Source organism: Petromyzon marinus, chromosome 26 (genome assembly GCF_048934315.1).
Source record: "Petromyzon marinus isolate PM22_M1 ecotype Great Lakes invasive population chromosome 26, UKy_Petmar_22M1.pri1.0, whole genome shotgun sequence".
NCBI lineage: Eukaryota > Metazoa > Chordata > Hyperoartia > Petromyzontiformes > Petromyzontidae > Petromyzon > Petromyzon marinus.
The window spans coordinates 9,157,803-9,178,346 of NC_133692.1; the positions used below are offsets into that span (position 1 = coordinate 9,157,803).

At 43.3% G+C, this 20,544-nt stretch overlaps 3 protein-coding genes across 6 annotated transcripts in view; 1 reads left to right on the forward strand and 2 right to left on the reverse strand.

Moving 5' to 3' along the window:
* LOC116946236 (myosin-10-like) overlaps positions 1 to 3,225 on the reverse strand; it is a 111,686-nt gene extending 108,461 nt beyond the window's left edge. For 2 of the 3 annotated variants that reach the window (XM_032961248.2, XM_032961245.2), the window contains exon 1: positions 2,860 to 3,225. The gene's annotated coding sequence lies outside the window, so the exon portion shown is untranslated. The remainder of the gene's footprint in view (positions 1 to 2,859) is intronic. The other variant, XM_032961247.2, reaches the window with a different exon arrangement.
* Positions 3,226 to 6,019: 2,794 nt separating this feature from the next.
* Positions 6,020 to 12,605, reverse strand: CEP20 (centrosomal protein 20). Of its 2 annotated transcripts, none has more exons than XM_032961249.2 (5): positions 12,496 to 12,604; positions 10,947 to 11,144; positions 9,397 to 9,481; positions 7,301 to 7,455; positions 6,020 to 6,211 (listed from the first exon to the last, which is right to left on the reverse strand). In XM_032961249.2, exons 1-5 carry the CDS (start codon positions 12,521 to 12,523, stop codon positions 6,159 to 6,161), a joined length of 519 nt encoding a protein of 172 aa, XP_032817140.2. In that variant the 5' UTR covers positions 12,524 to 12,604; the 3' UTR covers positions 6,020 to 6,158. The 2 variants fall into 2 exon arrangements, 1 of the variants encoding a protein (XP_032817140.2); XR_004403452.2 differs by lacking the exon at positions 6,020 to 6,211 and adding an exon at positions 7,776 to 7,832 and having other exon boundaries at positions 7,333 to 7,455; positions 12,496 to 12,605.
* Positions 12,606 to 19,192: 6,587 nt separating this feature from the next.
* LOC116946238 (ATP-binding cassette sub-family C member 3) overlaps positions 19,193 to 20,544 on the forward strand; it is a 55,465-nt gene continuing 54,113 nt past the window's right edge. The window contains exon 1 of the mRNA XM_032961251.2: positions 19,193 to 19,584. The gene's annotated coding sequence lies outside the window, so the exon portion shown is untranslated. The remainder of the gene's footprint in view (positions 19,585 to 20,544) is intronic.

Below are 20,544 nucleotides of genomic sequence, written 5' to 3' on the forward strand. Positions count from 1 at the left end.
GAAGTCATCACACATGATTCCAAAAATGCAGTGGTTGGCACTCAATTGTGCAGGTAAAAGGTGCACACCTACAGCTAAGAACTCACGCCACTACTAGCAGAAAGGCCTCCACTTTCTAGGTCTCTAGAGAGACATAGATAGTGCCTCTGTACAGCAAGGCCGTAATTATAATATATTAGGGGGGGACATATCCCCCCAATATTAAAATATGCTCAAAATGTCCCCTCCAATATATTGCTATAAAATAGATTTCTGTTTATATGATTGTGGTTATGGTTGTACTTTATTAATCCCTAATCTCTACCATTACATACAATGAAACAAACAGGGCAATGTAATGCAATACACTATTAGACATTAAAGAATAAATAAAAAGTCCATCCCATGTGTTAGTAATTTTTTTTATATTTTAGGCAGGAAATTCGTTTTCAAATTTAGATTTTTTTCTGGGGTGGGGACCCCCAGACCCCCTGGAAGATTTGGTCCCCCCCAATGTTTACTCCAATGGCTACGGCCTTGCTGTACAGTGTAGGGTATTTGGTCTACTCTTCCACACTGGCCATACGTCTTTGAATAAGTGGGAGTACTTAGTTTACTTCACAAAACGCCGCGGCGGGAGATCTATATAATCAACACAAACTCTGGATAGCAAGTCCAATGTGCCAATCATTACGCAGAATTGTACAGATAGACAAGCCGAATCTTGCTTCGTCCTGAGTAGTCTTTGGTTAAATCCCTAAACACATACATTTGTCCGTCAGCTCAGATAATTCATATTTAGGTTATATTGATAACAAAACAATTGCATGGTTGTATTCAACCACACATACTTTCCCAGGTATATCTTGCAAAAGAGGAAATGACTTAATGGAGTTTTCCTTGGCCAATGGCATTATTAATAAACAATGCACAGATGTATACACCACACTACACGCAACATTTAACCCATTATATTTTGTTTCCAGTATTCTAGAATGCATGTTGAATTTCCTTCGCACCGTACGTAGTAACCAACCGTGCTAAATACAGTACAGCATTGTAATCACATTGCAAACAAACCTCCACTATAATACATACATACTGGCAATTAGGCGTTTGCTAAGCCCCTAATGGACTGTCGAATTTCAAGTCACCGTTAACATACATTCTGACTCTCAAATTAAATGCTAAACTGGGGTGTTCATTTGAAGAACCTACACGGACGGTGCCGAGAGCGGGATTGTAACCTCCTGCGGGTGCATGCGTTACCGATTGGGGGGCCATTGCGTGCGTTACCTATTGGGGGGGCATTGAGTTCGTTACCTACTGGGGGGCCATTGAGTTCGTTACCTACTGGGGGGCCATTGAGTTTGTTACCTACTGGGGGGCCATTGCGTGCGTTACCTACTGGGGGGCCATTGAGTTCGCTACCTACTGGGGGGCCATTGCGTGCGTTACCTACTGGGGGGTCATTGAGTTCGTTACCTACTGGGGCCATTGAGTTCGTTACCTACTGGGGGGCCATTGCGTGCGTTACCTACTGGGGGGCCATTGAGTGCGTTACCTACTGGGGGGCCATTGAGTTCGTTACCTACTGGGGGGCCAATGAGTGCGTTACCTACTGGGGGGCCATTGCGTGCGTTACCTACTGGGGGGCCATTGCGTGCGTTACCTACTGGGGGGCCATTGAGTTCGTTACCTACTGGGGGGGCATTGAGTTCGTTACCTACTGGGGGGCCATTGAGTTCGTTACCTACTGGGGGGGGCATTGAGTTCGCTACCTACTGGGGGGCCATTGAGTTCGTTACCTACTGGGGGGCCATTGAGTTCGTTACCTACTGGGGGGCCATTGAGTTCGTTACCTACTGGGGGGCCATTGAGTTCGTTACCTACTGGGGGGCCATTGAGTTCGTTACCTACTGGGGGGCCATTGCGTGCGTTACCTACTGGGGGGCCATTGCGTGCGTTACCTACTGGGGGGCCATTGAGTTCGTTACCTACTGGGGGGCCATTGAGTTTGTTACCTACTGGGGGGCCATTGAGTTCGCTACCTACTGGGGGGCAATTGAGTTCGTTACCTAATGGGGGGGGCATTCAGTTCGTTACCTACTGGGGGGCCATTGAGTTCGCTACCTACTGGGGGGCCATTGAGTTCGCTACCTACTGGGCCATTGTTCGCCTGCACGGCCACCACCACCACCCCGCCCGACCCCCCTCCCGCCGTCCCCAGGACACGCCTAAGCAGCAGATGATGTTGTACATTGCTAGACGTTACAGCAACTTTGTAGCAATATTGTAACCAATGTGTTTTTAAAAAAATACACATCCTACGGAATTCCTTTACTAAAGTTAGGCACATTTGTTACAGAGTGCAGTTGCTCGGTTTATACATGTTTCGGCTTCGCGTGCGTTGCAACGTTATTTCTCCAGATCCTCAAAGATAATCCGGCTATTAACATTAATACAATACATATATATTTTTAAAATATTAACTATTAATGAGCGGTTCAACGCGTTTTTTTTAAAGTTGTACTGCAGCAGTGGTGTTTAAAGCTCATTGGTTAAGTCACGATTATTGAAGGCCGTTGAGTTTCAAGCAAATGCCTCGGGTTTTTTTTTCCGCCCTAATCTGCAAGGATGATTGTTCAATCCTCCAAAAGGCTCCAGACGAGTTTAAACATTCCCAGGAATCTGCCAACACGGCGAGTACTTAAAAAAGAAATGTTAATTCAAGAAAGCTACAAAGTTACGCTTTTGTAATTAACAACCACACCAGGCGCACATCGTTAATAGACAACAGCAAGGAAGCACGCTAAAAACTTAGCGCCAACAGGGCAACACACACACACATTGATCACACACATTGCAATAAAGACTTACCTCTCAATTACCTCCTTTCTCTACACCGCCTTGTCGCCGTAGAATCCCACTCTTTGTCTTAAGTCGAAGAAGCGGTGATGTTGGTGGTGGTGATGATGTTGAGGATCGGGTATGTGTGTGTGGTGATGGTGGTGATGGGGGGAGGGAGGGAACGAGAGAAATGGCCCGTGGATGAGACGGCGTGCGAATAGAGCCCAGTGGGTGTGTGTGTGTGTGGCTTGGGGAGGAGGAGTTTGAGATGTCTACGAGTACGGAGGAGGGATTGTCGAGAGAGGAGGGATTGTCGAGAGAGGAGGGATTGTCGAGAGAGGAGGGATTGTCGAGAGAGGAGGGATTGTCGAGAGAGGAGGGATTGGTTTGCAAGGTTTTGGCGAACCACCTCCCTCCACATCCCTCCATCATCATCACGCACGCCCACTGATTGCATCGCCCTGAAACTGTTAAAGCAGCGCTCCCCTTCCCTTTTTTTCACGTCTCTAGTTGTGAGTCATGCCTCGCAGGCCGTGAAAAAATAAAATACACGGTCCCGCCAATCACATCTAATCTGCAACTTAAATACGGTACTTCTTGCATGGGTTTAGGTTAATGAACGTGTAACGTTCACGAGGGAGGGGAGGGAAAAAAAACCCCGCACAATTGCAGTGAAGATGAATGACAAAATCCTACTGCAGGGAAAAAAACTTACAGTTCACGAAGTTTGTGTCATAAAAATGAATACTACAGGAAATGTTGTGAATGTATGTTTCTTTTAGTTAATCCTTACACACATGTTGCCCTTTCTTTCTGTTTCAGGCGAGCTATAGATGTGAACAGCGGTCTTCCTATGAAAATAAGAGACCCCGGCCATCGTAATGTGGAATTTCCACCACTTGCTCAGAGCTAATGTAGAACTAGTGTGCTTAATTGTTCAAAACTTGCTATTATGCCTACTGGGTAACCGGGTGCTCACCCAGCTAGGTTTACATGTAAGGCTTAATTTCTCATTGGCTGGGAGCAGGAATTGTCAGCGTAAGGCACTACCACTAGAATACCTGCAAGCATTTTGAGGACAAAAATAAAGCGATATGGATGTGAAATACTAAAATAATTCCCACAACAGAGCTTTAGACTGTTCTGCCTGAAATTAAACACTGATTAATTATACGAACTGAACATGTGGGATCTTATCTTAAGGGCCAAAGATACTGGAGATACTTTATGTACGAAAAACATTTTGTTCAAAAAACAAACCTAGCAAAAACAAGTAATCCAAAGGTTTAAGCAGATAAACCGTAGAACATACCGCACAAAATCGTTTTAAAGTTGAAACTATCTTGGAGTTGAAAAAGTTGAAACTATCTTGGATTTTTTGTAACGTTTCGATTCAATATAAATAATATATAGCGCTTTCAAAAGTCTGTATTGGTTGCGTACATCATCAGCCTCTGAAACATTCACATTCCAGGACTGCAAATGCGTTATCATGAAACGCGTCGGTTAAAATTCTTTCGATGTAGTCATCACCAAATGACCAAGCTTTGCACTCGGCACAGACGTAGACATGCATGACGTACTGGTGCGGTTTGAGGCGCAGCGTGGCTAAATCCAGCCTTAAGAATGCGCTCATTTAAAGCCACGCCCACACGCGAGACAGGAAAAAAGCCGAAGCGCCAATGTGCAAACGGGTGACATCGGCTGTTTGAGAACGCAAGCCATATAAGGGCATGCTGAGGTAGGGGGGGCGTGGTCACGAGAGAGCAGGGTTTATCACAGGCCGATGTCATTGCCACACCTTGCAGGTAACGTCGGTGCATAGCTTTGTCGATTTCTTCAGTTTAGTCGCTTAGCCGACATCTGCTTTCTTCCTTACTGCTAAAACCCTGTTTGACCTAATTTCTGCCAGTCTCGTTAATGTCACATTACAAAGGAATCGTTCAACACCATAAAGCTTGAGCATATTCTGCGCGAACAGGTTTCACATTTCTGAGTACTGTACTTGTATTTGGCTGCTATAAATGTCCACGTGATAAGCCACTTCGTTGAGCTATCATGTGACCAGGTCGCTTCTGAAAAATAGCAATATCGCTCAGTGGGCCTTACCTGGTAAAATAAACATCGTTTTAAAGACTGAACTATTGCCTCTTTCTCCAATACTAAGGGTTTTAATGCACTCTCTGGGAGTGGCAGGGTAGAAAGAGTACTACTATGTGCTTTAAAAATGCCAATAAACCCTATTCACTCAGGGGTCTCACTGAATCTCAATATGGATTTTCAATTTGATTCTTTGGTTGATACCGTTTTTCTAGAATTCTTACATGTGACCAGAAACTAGAGCAACCAGGAAAATATCATATTAGAAATGTAGCGACATTGTTGAGCGCAAAGAACGCTCATTGTCAGCAATACTTGCTGTACTGCCCTCTAAAGGTATCTTGGTGTACTACATGTGGGTGACAGCCACCAAAGAATGTAAGATGTGGCAGATGTGGAGTCGGTATTAACAAGCTGTCTTTTATCAATACCACAATGCATTGTGCCAAACTTAGCAAATGTTTGCCCAATCCATTGACTTTTGATGTGTTGAAAAAACGCACTGAAACGCCCACACGTGAAAGGCGCTTTATAACTTTTTTTGTAATTACTCATCATTTTTAGCACTTTTCAGGCACCTGCCTAGTTATAAAGGTCATCGTATAAAGTAGTACAGCAAGTAGGTTTCTAACAAGTTGTGTAATGGAGTTCAGTGCTCTATCATAAGATAATCAAATGGGGCGCACAAAGTATATGCTATTTTATATCTATATGCTTTGGGCACTTAGCATTATTACATGGAAACAAATTACACAACATGCCAAAGCAAGATGCTATTGAAAATGAGACTTGAGACTATAACACAATACCTAGAGATGCCTTGTTCAAGCATGGTGGTGTATGCTTGTAAAACAGCAGAGACAGGGCTGCAAGTGGGGTAGGTAGGCATATAGCAGTAGGTTTATGAACTAATTTGTGTGGACCTTTTGAGTTATTCCCCTCGTATGATTGAGTTTACACGAGGCACTTCAATGTCCTCCCACACACAAAACCAAAGATGCCAATTCAGAACACTCGAAAAATCTTAATAGCAGACTGTACACTACCCATATACATCCAAACCAATACAATCAGACGGATAAACAACAGCTGAGGTTTCCTTATTAAATATCAATTTTATTGTACTTATTTTGTAATACACTGACATTGAATTGTACTGTTAATGCACGTACAAAAATGTTTTATTCATTCAACACATATGAACTTCATACGGGGGACAGTAGCCCTCATCACCTGTAACCTCCACGAACCACAAACTGTGTCATTGCAGGCTCCTCCACACCTGCATACAGAGAGATGAGCAAATAAATAAGAGATGGAAATGCATTAAAGAACGACAATGCCATATTTAAGGATGCAAATCTACAATTTACAAGATTATTTTTTGATAATTGTTTTTTTACCCTTTTATCTGGCAACAAAACTGACACCTTTTTTACAAGGAGTCATGTTTACATTGACCACAATACCTGCGGTCGGAATGCAAACAAAAAACAACTCTGATAATGTATGCACTGTCCTTGAAATTGATTGGTCCACACCCGAGACAGCTTTATACATTATCAGAGTTGTTGTTTTTTGTTTGCGTTCCGACCGCAGGTATTGTGGTCAACGTAAACATGACTCCTTGTAAAAAAAAAGTGTCAGTTTTGTTGCCAGATAAAAGGGTAAAAAAACAATTATCATATTTTGTTACTGGCAAATGAGGTTTCCAATGGTGCAAGATGATTTTTTGTTTATATTCTTTATCACATATATACTAATTTCTATGTGATGTTCATGCATGCTGCTTTGGCTGTCTTGTCCCTGTTCTTGACACAAATATGTTTTAGTTAACATTGTACAAAAGTATACTGTATATGTTGTAGATTTCAATTTTTTTTGTATGGCATGTCATTGCATGCTTTCCATGTATCAATTGAAACCCTATACACTCAAGACAAGTTTCATCTCAAGGGATTATTCATGTAAAATGTTTACAAAAAAACAACTTAAGTATGGCACATTTAACATTTAAATGCTTGATAGTAAAGGGGTTGTCCATCACAACACCTGGTACCCAAGTTCATCTGGCATTGGGAATGTTGTAGCCTGTATTGTTATCGTTTATCTAATTTTTAAACCATTCAGATGCACGGTACGTAACCAACCGTGCTAATCAGTGTATTTTATTATTGTATACACATGGATGATCGTGACAATGACCGATGTAAATTCTAATGATGTTCTAGAAGGGCAAATAAAATGCAATTTACCACAGATATAGTTGGTTATAACTGAAAAAAACCCCAACATTTTCCTATACAGTATATATGTCATTTGAGCAGCTCTGGCCCCTACCTATTGCAGTTCGTCTCAAAAATACCCTCACCTGTGTCCCCAGCAGTAGCTATTTTTTGTGGGACTCGGCTTGGAGAGGGAGCCCTTTGCAAACCCCTTGAGCCTCCTGGCATGGGCACAGATTGTGATGCATTGACCCCTGCCCCCCGTGACATAAAATGAGCCAACATGCCATACAGCAGGGGGCTGTAATAAAAACACACATACACACACACATACCAAAAGTCACCACCACAACCAGTACTAACACTATAACCAACTTAATATCATGTTGATATATTATGCTAATGATGTCGGCAAGCTGTAAACAAAAACATACATTTACAAGTTGATAAACTTTTCAAAGTCAAAGTGTCTTCATGTTCACAAAAGCTAGGATGATGTGCTCATCTCCACTGATTACCCAGGAATAGTAGTGGAAATTTATATGGTGGCGGCCAGCGATTCCATAAAAGAACAAGTGCTGACTTTCAACAAAATTTAAATATTTTAGGAAATTAACCTACAAGATTTGAACCTGGAAGCTTCCATCGAGTCAAGTCCTTTGGAACAGTGCCACTCACCTGGATAAAAAAAACAAGTTTATGTTGCTAGAAATACAGTTCAAGTTTTTTGCTGAAAGGCCATGCATGGAGGTACTAGAAGATACAATACATGGGGATCAACATACACCAACCTAAATACAAGCAGAAAAAAACATTGTATTAAGTCCTTTATACTCATGCATTGCAATTCATGCCAATATTAATCAATACAGTATCATGTTTCAATTTAGATGAGAATCCATTAAGTGTTGCTTGTACAAAGAAGACCTGAGATAATGAAAGGAAATACGGACGCAAAGATCTATGTGCATAATTGTTTCACAAATCAAAAACCTTTAATGATTTTGATTTAAAGCTTTCGTGACTGCAGGGATTCATATTCTTGGTTCTTTCGGTAAAGTCAAAATTTGAAAAAAGTTTTTCAAACTTTCTTGCTGTGGTTTTCACACCTGATGATGATTGCTTGTGTTGCAGTCGAAACGTCGTGAGAATTGTATTGTTTTATATTTTTTTATATATAACCTTTAATGATGACAAAATATTGAAGAGTACATGAGTTATTAGTCATGCTGTAACTATTTAAAAACAATAAAAAATGTAGAATTAAAAATTATGAACATCATAGAAGAGACTGCTAGGACTCTAACATAAAAAATATACGAGTGAATAAATAACAATTTTAGCAGTTATTTGAAAAAATAAGTAACATAGCACGTATGTTATTTCGTAATGTCTCAATATATTTCAACCACTTATAAGGAATAATGATTGTATTGACAATTTTAAATGATTAGTGCATTGGGTGAGAATAAAATAGCATTATCGTAAATTCAGACAAGTCTTGTGCTAACCACAAACGGTATTGGATCGCCCCCTAGTGGATATGAATGTTCATGATTAGGTGCTCGTGGATAATTCCAGTTTGGGGCCATCCATTTAGTAGGTCCGCAAAAATCTGTCAAAACTTGACCCCTCCCCGTACGCACGCGTACTTTTTACACCTCCTCTACCTGCGTACGTACGCTTGACGCACCCCCTCCCCCCGAATCCTATAGAACGGCCGATATTTAATCCACGCAGAAACGAACAAGGATTAATAATATTTATGTGTTTAAGCAAAAGATAGTCCACCGCCGGACTATCTAATTTGAAGGTAGACAAATTATGATCGAGGCTTCACCACCCCCCCCCCCCGTTTCCTATGCGTACGTACATTGTCAAACGCAAGAGTACGCATTTGGGTTAACCCCCCCTCCATGCGTACGTACTAAATGGACGACTCTGAGCCCAATAAGGGGTATCAGCAAACTGGGAAATCCAGTGCCTGATTTAGACGTGAACATTAATTCAGAATCTCTGAATTGTTGTGGTCTAACACGTGCCTTTGTATTCCTTGAGCCATACAAATGCCATTGTCCGTTGATTGTATTTATTGTTAGAACAAGGATGTAAATGGAAAGATAAAACTCAAATATAAAATCTGAGCTGTTATGAAATGGTAATGTGGGTGGAAGGTAGGGGGCACAGATTCATGGGTAAAAAGCAAAGGTTAGGGAAAAGAGGCAGAGGGTTGAGGGCTTACACAGAGCGTGCAGATGGCTCCTCCAGCACATGCAGCTCCCGTGCAAGAAAGTCACGTTCCAGTCTTGTATCTGGCTGTCCTGCCTCTGCAGACAAAAACATGAATAAACTGAAGCAGAGCTGCATTGTCTCAAGCAAAAATTAACACTGCCTGAACATTTTTGAGCAGGAAGACACTTTTGACTCGAAGAAACTTGCACACAAACAGCCACAGATATATAGAGATGGGAAGACACATAGTTCATTTATTTGGTATAGCCCTGTGAGCCATTCGGCTCTTGAATCGGGTGCAACCGCAACAAACAAAAAAAACATACTATAAGTATGTAAACATACAAACAAACAAAACACGGATACAAGCGTAGTGTAATAGTGCTGGCTGGTGGACAGCAGCAACTGTGGTTAACAGACAGTACACACGCCGGTGAGGGCGTGTACGGTGTGTGGGCAGAGGGGTTCGAGAATGGAGGCGTGGTCAGGGCGGAGCCAGGCCGTGCTGGTAGCATAAAAGGAGTCGAGAGCGGGGAGCTCGAGGCTGCCGGTTCTGGGAATGGACTCGTCTCGTCATCGCTGTCATCTGGTCGCCGTCGTCGCTAAACGTCTCCGCTAGATATTGCGCTACGAAGGATAGTAGTTGGCCGTCAGTGTTAGACGGCTAGTGTAATGTATAGGCTAGGCTGAGCTACTGTGGAGAGTGTGCAGACGACACCGTGAAAGTTGTTAATAAAGAAAGTGCCTCCGAGAAACTCTCTCTGAATCGTTGACACTACACAAGTATTAGCACATCTCTGAGATCAGATAACGACTGTCACAGCTGTGGGATTTAGCAGAGAAAACAACAGTTTTTTGGTGGCAACAACAGTATTGCTATGTTGAACTAAAATCAATGACCTCTTAAAATAATCGATACATTTAACAAAAATAATTTTGGGTAGTTTTCAGGCAACAATTCGACAAGGCAATATATTAATCACTGGAGGGCAGCCCATTCCACTACTCCATCATGGACATTATAAACTATCACTGAAATTGTGTGAGTGGTCTAGGAAGAATTCTCTGGAGAAACCTGCCTGCATACAAAGATACGTACATACAGATTTTCCATGTACAGATTATTGTATTGGATAGCTGTTGTCCAGTGCATAGTTTGGACCAGTGGAGGTACATAGTTAATTTGTGTGAAACAGGGTTCAATTCCTATTCAGCCAAACCAAGCATCTGCAATCTACCGGTCGATAATTCGATCTCCCGGTTCGGCAATTGATACAATGAGCCAGGTTCTTAAATGTCCACGCCCCTGTCCACTCAGCAGTATACATGGGTACACCGTTTGTGGATAGCCAGATCGTGCGCGGTGGGGTAAAGTGTGTGTACTCCCACCTCTTCCAAGATCTCATGGAATTTAAGGCCAAACTACCCTCTATAGTGGTCTCTAGAGCTCCCTCTAGGCCCTTCCGTGTGAGCTAGAAATTGCAGGGATTCACCTTTACATTTATTTTTTTACAAATTTTAATTGCAATGCACTATAATCGTGTAAAGCGACAGTGTTACCGGTGACGAGCACTCCGGCCGTGTAGTTGTACTGGTTGTAGCTCAGATACTCATGGATGAGCTCGTTGAGCAGGAGGTTCTCATGCGGCAGCGGTGGTCGCGCAGTCTCAGGCTCCGCGAGGCTCGTGAACACCTCCGCGCGCAAGCGGGCCCTGGTCGCGGCCAGCACCCCCCGCCGCTCCAGAGATTCTCGCACCGCTGGTAGCGCAAATACAATGGGTCAAAATCTGGGCTAGTCATAATCATCGTCAGCCATGACCAACTCACTGCTGGACTGATCATATAGCACCAGCACGTGCGTTAATTGAATAGCTCCACCTCGTTCTGACGTGTTCCACACCTTGGCTGACAATCCGTAATTATTTTTGACCTTGGCTTCATCCTTTTGAGCAACATGTCTTGACCAAGCAACATTTTCTTTGCAATTTTAAGTTTTTAAAAACATCTTCCCCATTGTAAATCCACTGCTGTCTGGACTCCCTACATAATACACGCTGGGCAGACTGGGTTGGTTAAGGGGTAGGGGGACCTGGGTCTAGTTCAAATACTGTAACACACATCGAGCTCAGGTAACTGGGTTCGTAGCGTGGTGGGAAGCACACACTCCACGTCCACCATCGCTTCACTTGCCAATACTGTGCGTTCATATTATTTCGCTACTTGCCTATTCTACGACTATCAATTTAGCGAAATTGAAGTGCTCCACTACTGAGTATGTTTACACAAGTTTCGATTTATGTATAAACGATTTCGTACGGTGGTCTGTGACTTGTGTGGCACGGACATCACCGTGCAAAGCAATCCCTTTATACGCATACATGGGCAGAGGAGCGTGGCCAGGTGTATGCTTGAGACACTGACAATTTCATAGACAAAAACACATGGACTGGAGGGCGTACGAATGTTAAGCACATCGTAATTGCATGTATAGGAAAGTGGGCTTGGACAGGACACGTCACAATGGATGGCCGAGACTAAAATCAAACTCGCAGCCAAAGGAGAGAACGCGTCCCAGTGGACGTCCAGAGCAGAGATGGGAGGCAGTGACAGCGACAGGACTTCAACCAGCAGCGGATTGACGATACCCGATTATGATGAAAAATAACAGCAGTTAGATCGCGTCAATGTTGCCGTTAAACCCACCACCACCCGACAGACAATTAGTAAGGTTTGTCACGTAAACAGAACACGGCAATTCATGAGTAGTTACAGCAGCACACCAGTGCGTTGGAGAGTACACCCGCAACATTTACAATCCGAGTACGACGTTTCGCCGCTAATTATAACGGCCATCATCAGGCGACATCCACATGCGTGTACTGTACAGTGTACAATCAACACGAGCGGTGGGAAAGATGGCGTCAAGTTGCCGGGCTAACCGAGCGAAGCGACGCCGCCTCTTTAGCTCTCGCCCCAACGCGTGGCGAGCCAACTGCGCGGTCCCGCGCCCTTTGTCGACAGCACGATTAAAGCAACCGAGTGGTCTGGTGTTGGGGGGTGTCCGCGCAAAGCACAAAAAAAACACCCCTTCCAGACAAAACTGCGTTACCGCTCCTTAACTCCTCCACGGTCGCCATTTGAAAGACGAAAGTCGCGCCGCCCGGGGTCGAAGGTCGCGCGTGACGTCACCGAGGAGGCGGGGTAACGGGTCGCCGGACGTGACGTCGCGGTGTATGCTAATGAGGAAAAGGGGGAGGGGGAAGGCAAAAGTCTCGAGTTGTAAGGCGCGTGGACGGCTTTGGCGAGCCTTATTGCCTGGAAGAAAGTTATTGTTTGTTGTTGCTGTTGATTTAGCGTTAAAATCGCGTAAATGTACATGTGTCGTTTAACACGCCGCCTCACCCGATACGGCCAATTAGAAAGGATTGTCACGTAAACGTACCAGTCAACCCCTTATCAGTTGCCTACCTTATTGCAGACCAATTCAGACCTTATTGGTCACCCCGTGCCCCTTATAAATCTCAACGTTCATCCTACAAAGTCCAATCACAATGGAGAAACAAATACAAATAGACAAAACACAATTGTTTTTTTCCCGCATTGAAACGGCCTTACGCCGTATGGACCTGCAAACTCAATTTCCCTAGACATGAATAGGGGGTAAACCGTACGGGTTGACAGGTATACGTAAACAAAATGTTCCAATTAGTTACTACTACTACAGCACACCGGTGTGTTGGAGAGTAAACCCACATTTACAAAATGACATGATCTGATGCTGCATTGGTAGTGGTGCACAAGCACAACGCACTACCACATGGAAACAATAGGCGACGTTACAGGCAATGGCCCTTAATCGACAAGAGGGACCAGAGTGGATAATAAGAGCTAGAGATGACTTTTTTTTTACATTTTATGATGGCCAGTTGTTAAATTGGCATTGGTAGTTATATAATAGCATTGCTACTAAGTAACAAATCAATAACAATAAAGCTATTAAAAACAATACGCCACCTTCCCACATCTGTTACTCATAAGAAAACAAGTCACATTTTTGATATTCCAGACGGGACGCGAATTGACGGTTTATTGTTACTTATAGTATTCACGACGACGCTAACGTTTCGCATAATGTATGTTTATTTATTTGGTGTGCTCATGCGCATGTCCAGTGTAACATGCCAATGAGAAAATGAGTAGGTACAGTAAAGGTTAGGTTCTGTAACGTCTTCATTTGGCAGTGGCCTGAAAAAATATTGATTGAGAAATTAAATGGACTGCAGCACCCATCTCAATTTCATGGTTGAAACCTTGAAAAAAACGTTTTAACAACTGACTAAATATATTTTACATATTAAGACTGTAAATTCAAGGCGTTACCCGATGGTTCAGAAGTCAGACGCTGAGCTGGCACTGATGAATTCGAATCCAGGCAAGCACCCCACGATTAAACTGAGCTCTCAAATGTCGTGATTTGATGGTTTCAGCCCAGTCACCAATGACTGCACGACAAAACCCTATCACATTAAATGGGGCAATTTATTTAATTTGGCGTTATTTTACTTCTGAGGGTTAAAACATTGATTTAACCGTCTTTGTGGTAGGGTGTGTGGTAAAGTGCTGCCCTCTCCTGCTCGAACCAAGGCACTTGAAGGGATCTCGGGCAGCTTTGTGAAACCTGCTTCCGTGGACTCGTCTATGGCGTTTTGAACATATATAAAAGAATCAAACAGCAACAAATATCATGCTATGTTCTTCACTCCCACGAATGGTTGCGAGATATTCGAATGACGCCAATAGCACATTTGTGATACAACTTTGATAAATGGCAAGAACAAAAATCGAATACATGGACAGATAGACGGACAGAACGTATAGTTTACATTATTTCAACCTTGGTGTGTCTGGTAAGTGGTATCAGATGAGTGGTGAGTGTCAGGTGATGAGCAGTGATTGTGAATGATGTAAGGTGATTGGTGAGTGTCAGGAGAGTCGTACGTATCATATGTGGGTTTTGAGTGTCTGTTGATTAAGTGTTAGGTTATGTTAGGCGGGTAGGGAGTGTCATGTTAGTATGTATTCGGCGAGTGATAAGTGTGTGAAGTGCAAGTGAGTCGTGGTATCTGATGAATGTTTGGTGACTGGTGAGTGTCAAATGAGTGCTGTATATGAGTGGTATCAGGAAAGTGGTGTTTGGGGAGTGGAGATTGTCTAGTGATGATATTGTGAATACAAGTGACTGGTGATACAGTGAGGGAAAAAAGTATTTGATCCCCTGCTGATTTTGTACGTTTGCCCACTGACAAAGAAATGATCAGTCTATAATTTTAATGGTAGGTGTATTTGAACAGTGAGAGACAGAATAACAACAACAAAATCCAGAAAAAACGGATGTCAAAAATGTTATAAATTTATTTTCATTTTAATGAGGGAAATAAGTATTTGACCCCCTCTCAATCAGAAAGATTTCTGGCTCCCAGGTGTCTTTTATACAGGTAATGAGCTGAGATTAGGAGCACACTCTTAAAGGGAGTGCTCCTAATCTCAGCTTGTTACCTGTATAAAAGACACCTGTCCACAGAAGCAATCAATCAATCAGATTCCAAACTCTCCACCATGGCCAAGACCAAAGAGCTCTCCAAGGATGTCAGGGACAAGATTGTAGACCTACACAAGGCTGGAATGGGCTACAAGACCATTGCCAAGCAGCTTGGTGAGAAGGTGACAACAGTTGGTGCGATTATTCGCAAATGGAAGAAACACAAAAGAACTGTCAATCTCCCTTAGCCTGGGGCTCCATGCAAGATCTCACCTCGTGGAGTTGCAATGATCATGAGAACGGTGAGGAATCAGCCCAGAACTACACGGGAGGATCTTGTCAATGATCTCAAGGCAGCTAGGACCATAGTCACCAAGAAAACAATTGGTAACACACTACACCGTGAAGGACTGAAATCCTGCAGCACCCGCAAGGTCCCCCTGCTCAAGAAAGCACATATACATGCCCGTCTGAAGTTTGCCAATGAACATCTGAATGATTCAGGGGACAACTGGGTGAAAGTGTTGTGGTCAGATGAGACCAAAATGGAGCTCTTTGGCATCAACTCAACTCGCCGTGTTTGGAGGAGGAGGAATGCTGCCTATGGCCCCAAGAACACCATCCCCACCGTCAAACATGGAGGTGGAAACATTATGCTTTGGGGGTGTTTTTCTGCTAAGGCGACAGGACAACTTCACCACATCAAAGGGACGATGGACGGGGCCATGTACCGTCAAATCTTGGGTAAGAACCTCCTTCCCTCAGCCAGGGCATTGAAAATGGGTCGTGGATGGGTATTCCAGCATGACAATGACCCAAAACACACGGCCAAGGCAACAAAGGAGTGGCTCAAGAAGAAGCACATTAAGGTCCTGGAGTGGCCTAGCCAGTCTCCAGACCTTAATCCCATAGAAAATCTGTAGAGGGAGCTGAAGGTTCGAGTTGCCAAACATCAGCCTCGAAACCTTAATGACTTGGAGAAGATCTGCAAAGAGGAGTGGGACAAAATCCCTCATGAGATGTGTGCAAACCTGGTGGCCAACTACAAGAAACGTCTGACCTCTGTGATTGCCAACAAGGGTTTTACCACCAAGTACTAAGTCATGTTTTGCAGAGGAGTCAAATACTTATTTCCCTCATTAAAATGCCAATCACTGTTCATATAAAGCTACCATTAAAATTATAGACTGATCATTTCTTTGTCAGTGGGCAAACGTACAAAATCAGCAGGGGATCAAATACCTTTTTCCCTCACTGTACATCTTCGCAGTTATTATAGGGAAGCCAATATATTTTGTATTATTTATTTATGAATTACAGTTTTCAATAAATCTGACCATGCCTATTCTTAGAATGGCTTCTTGCCTAAGAGCCTGAAAAATGTTGCCTATTGGAAACCTATTTCCTGTTATCACTTGCAGGTACAAACTCGTTTTCCAGCCAGTGAGAGTATCGTACGACATAATATATATGGCTCTCATCCACGTATGAGTCACCAATCTAACCTGTCACTGGATTACAGGGGTACATTGATCACCACCACTACACCGAAAACTTTACTAACAACGTGTGTTTTCATTATTTCACGCTTTTATTTAACTCACTGTCTGTTGTCGTATCCTTAAATCTTGTAACTCAATTTTAACCCACTTCCCAATGTGGTATCGACTGCAAACTTGGTATACTTATGTCATACTGATAACAATACCATATTCTATAAAATAAAAAATATATATTTGTAAACATTTTTTATATGTTATGTTTCGGTTTGGGTCTAATTGTCCGCGCTCAACTCACATTGGCTGTTATTGCCCACGGTCCATTACGTTGTGGCAAGCTTCGGGGCCACTTCCTGGAGTCGTGGAATTTTTCCATTACTAGTACGGTACATTTCATTAAACCGTGTTTTTAAAAATGTATTTTTTATATTACTTATTGCATTCTGATTCACAGCATATGTTGTTTTACATCCTCGGGGCAAGATGATACCAACGCAGTGACTCAGTACACTCCCTCGACTTCACACACCTTTTGATTTGTGTGTTTGCGGCGAGCAGCGGTGTCGTGATTTGCTCTGTAATTCCAAAGACATGAGGATTATATTTTAAACAGTTGCTGAGCGCAGGCCCAAAGGTCATGTCAATTGGTCAGTAATGAAGAACATGATCAAAGTTTTTGAATTGAGAAAGGTTATTATAGGCGTTTTTGCATTACATTTAAAAGTTTCTGCAATTCCTCGTGTGATTTTAGCAAACTGAACAGCTCAATAAACAACCGAACAAATATGCATCCTAAACATGCAGATAGAATACGCGTATTAATTTTGGGCATATAAATGTGGAGGACACTACATTTAATTTGGGATTGTGGTATATAACTTGGGAGGTTTGGAAGAGAATGTGGCAAAATAGCAGTAGTTTAATAAGGAATAGGAGGTTGCAGCTTGTGATTTGTATGGCATGTGTACGGGATACATGAAGGCAGGCTACTGAGACAGGTATTTGAGTGTCACCCAGATGTTGGGATATTGCGAGAGCAAGATTTATGAGATCAGGTGTCGCGTCTGTAAAACAGCCGTAGAATCTGGCAGGGGAAAGTGATTGTGGTGTATATGTTGGCATTGATGAAAACATTAACATGACGCTACTCAGACATACGCACATATTATGTATTTTTACATTTTTAGGGTGGCAAAGCCAATAGTTCTGAAACGTGTTTATAGTTGAATTATGTATACAGGGTGCTTCAAAACAATGTTAATATTCATATGGGACTATCGTTTTTAATGGAAAAATAACGGATAACACACTGTAACATGACAACAAATGTAATGTTAATAGCTTCAAAAGGTCAAAGAGTCTCCCACTTGTTCGTCATCATTGTCAACACGTGGCCTGGAATATTCTCCAGGTGGTCTCCAGAGCCCGGAGGCAGCAGCACATGTCACGTGGTATTGTTGCAAATTCTCTGAAGTGTTAACATTGCTTTGAGGCACCCGGTATTTTTTCAAACAAACCAAGGAAGCAGTAGACGCTGTTTGGATCTCAGCGGCACCGCCAGTATATTGCATGGATAGCGAGTTCTTTGGAGATGGCTTTTTTATGGTTCGGATTTCACCACAGTTGCAGTACAGCGATTCTTTTTTTTTCTTCCATTTGTGGAAGGTACACGTACGTGCGTCTCCCATGTTACTTTCGAGCACCTCTTAGCGAGGTTCACAAGTTGTCGTGGAAGAGAGAATTCCGTTACTTCCACTGTCGGGTCCTCAATGAGGTGTTTGTTTGCCACATCCATAGCCGCTCACGATTCCGTCCAGAGAGTGTCGATGTTATTGTTTGGCATCAATATTTGCTAGGGCGGAGGCGCGCATCCAGAATGGTTTCTTGGATTTCAGCCTGGGTGGTGGTGTGGCCCAATCAGTTTCAAGGACAATGCATAATATCATCAAAGCATATTTGTTTTCATGCTTTACCACAGGAATGTGTAGTTAATGCAGACTTGATACTAATAATAATAATTACATTTATATAGCCATTTTTTAAAATCAAGGATCTCAAAGTGCTGTACAGGACACAGCAGCAAGCAGACAATCAGCATAAAATAATATTATAAATACATTTTAAGAACCATTTACTAAATGAAGTAAAAGTTTAATAAGCGGAAACGTATAAATAGGTTTTATGGCGCATGTTAAAAATGCCCACAGACTCAGAGATCCCTGATATCCCTGATTTCTCGCGAAAGAGCATTCCATTCATAGCCTGGTGGCTCTGTCACCCATAGACCGAAACCTCGACCTGGGAATGCAGAGAAGATCTGCACCTCCAGATCTTAGGGGACCTTAAGGGGGACAAATGGGTGCAGCATGTCAATGATGTAGGCTGGGGCAAGATGGTTCACCGCTTTATAAAGTTAACAATAGGTGTCCATTTGGTGTTTGACCATCTTAACAATTGTATTATTGCCAAAAAGGGTAAATATATATTTTTTTATTTTTCATCATCATGATACTGGCAAAAAGAGTCCCACATCCATACGCACACAACGCCCAGAATAAAATACAATCAGGGCAGCAAGAGACAAAGATCCTCCGTGTTAGCCTTAACATACTGTTGGGGCAAGTGCTGTTAGCGAGCACCTATGAAGACCGGTAACGGCACACGACGGAGGCGGTGGAGTGTGCCAGCAACCACGCCCGACCGCCTTTGTCTCCCCCAGTGGCGACGTTCACGCACCGCGCACCGGGCTACTCATTTGAGGCCGAGCCCGACCTATGGGGGGGGAGGCCCCAGGACCGGTGTCAAGACAATCGTCACCGGTGTTGGTGGCCGTGAACGGGAATCGAACTCGTGGAAGTCGCACGACCTTCGCAGCGCAACGCAACGCGCTCACACCACCCCCACCCACGCGTTACACGTGGCGCCAGCAGCAACCACCACCATCACCACCACCACCACACCCCACACATTGGGGAAGCTGAACACTCCGAGCGGTGCGAGTGGGCGACTCCCGCCGTCGTTGCTTCCGCGGATTTCTAGAGGCGGCGTGAGAGCAACCAAATCACATCGCCACTCTCGCTCGCACAAACACAAGAAGCTCGCCGACGAAGGGGACGCGATGGGGCAACTGTGCAGCGCCGACTGCGGCGCCGAATTTTGGGTGAGATTACAGAACGATGCATTCATTCATTTAGTCGATCGTGCATTGTTTTCGTTCGGTCGCGTAAGCTAGCTTCCACGTCCATTGATCGACTTGTTTACATACACCGCATCACACGGAGCTCGTCAGATGTCGCAATGCTGTGGTGGTGGTTAATTATTAAGGCTGGGATGGGTGACCAGCGCAACGCATTAAAACAGGTGTGGTTGTTGGACTAATATGCTGCTGCTGCTTCTGCAAGGGTTACTTTGTGGGGCAGCAGAGACCACGCTACAATAAAAATCCATTGGCTGTGCTATGATGTACACGTTACTCCACGTCTTTACCAGCCTACACTGATCATCGTGGTTAAGTGCGCCGCGGTGGCGAGATGTTTACTACCTCACTTGGTATGCAGGAGATCGTGCTTTCGAATCCGACCCTGGTGTCTGCATATTTGGAGTTTGCGTCTCTCCCCCGTGGTCGCGTGGGGTTTTTTTATTTATTATCAGGGTTCTCCGGTTTTTTTACATCCACATTTAGAATTAATGTGCATTCAGAGTATTTGGCTACGATATACTTGCACACGATGATAAGCCACTTTGTTGAGATATCATTTGTGGCCAGGTCGCGTCTGAATTAGAGCCAAAAAGCTCGATGGGTCTTATCTGGTGAAATCAATAATTGAGTTTAAGTATCGTCATATAACGACGCCACAGAATACGAGGAAGCATTAATTTAGCCTGTTGACTCAAGTACTAATTTGGCCAATTATTGAATTGACTTTTTTATGCATTTCTTACCTTTAGTCATGCACAAGTTATTGATATTGCCCATGTACCGAAACGCTCTTATTGTATGTATGTTAAACTTCTCTCGCACCGTATGTAACCAACCGTGCTAAGCGTTAATGTATTGCTTGTGCAGTCATTCACAGTTTATGTTAATTATTCTTAGTCCCATTAATGCAAGTTCCCATTC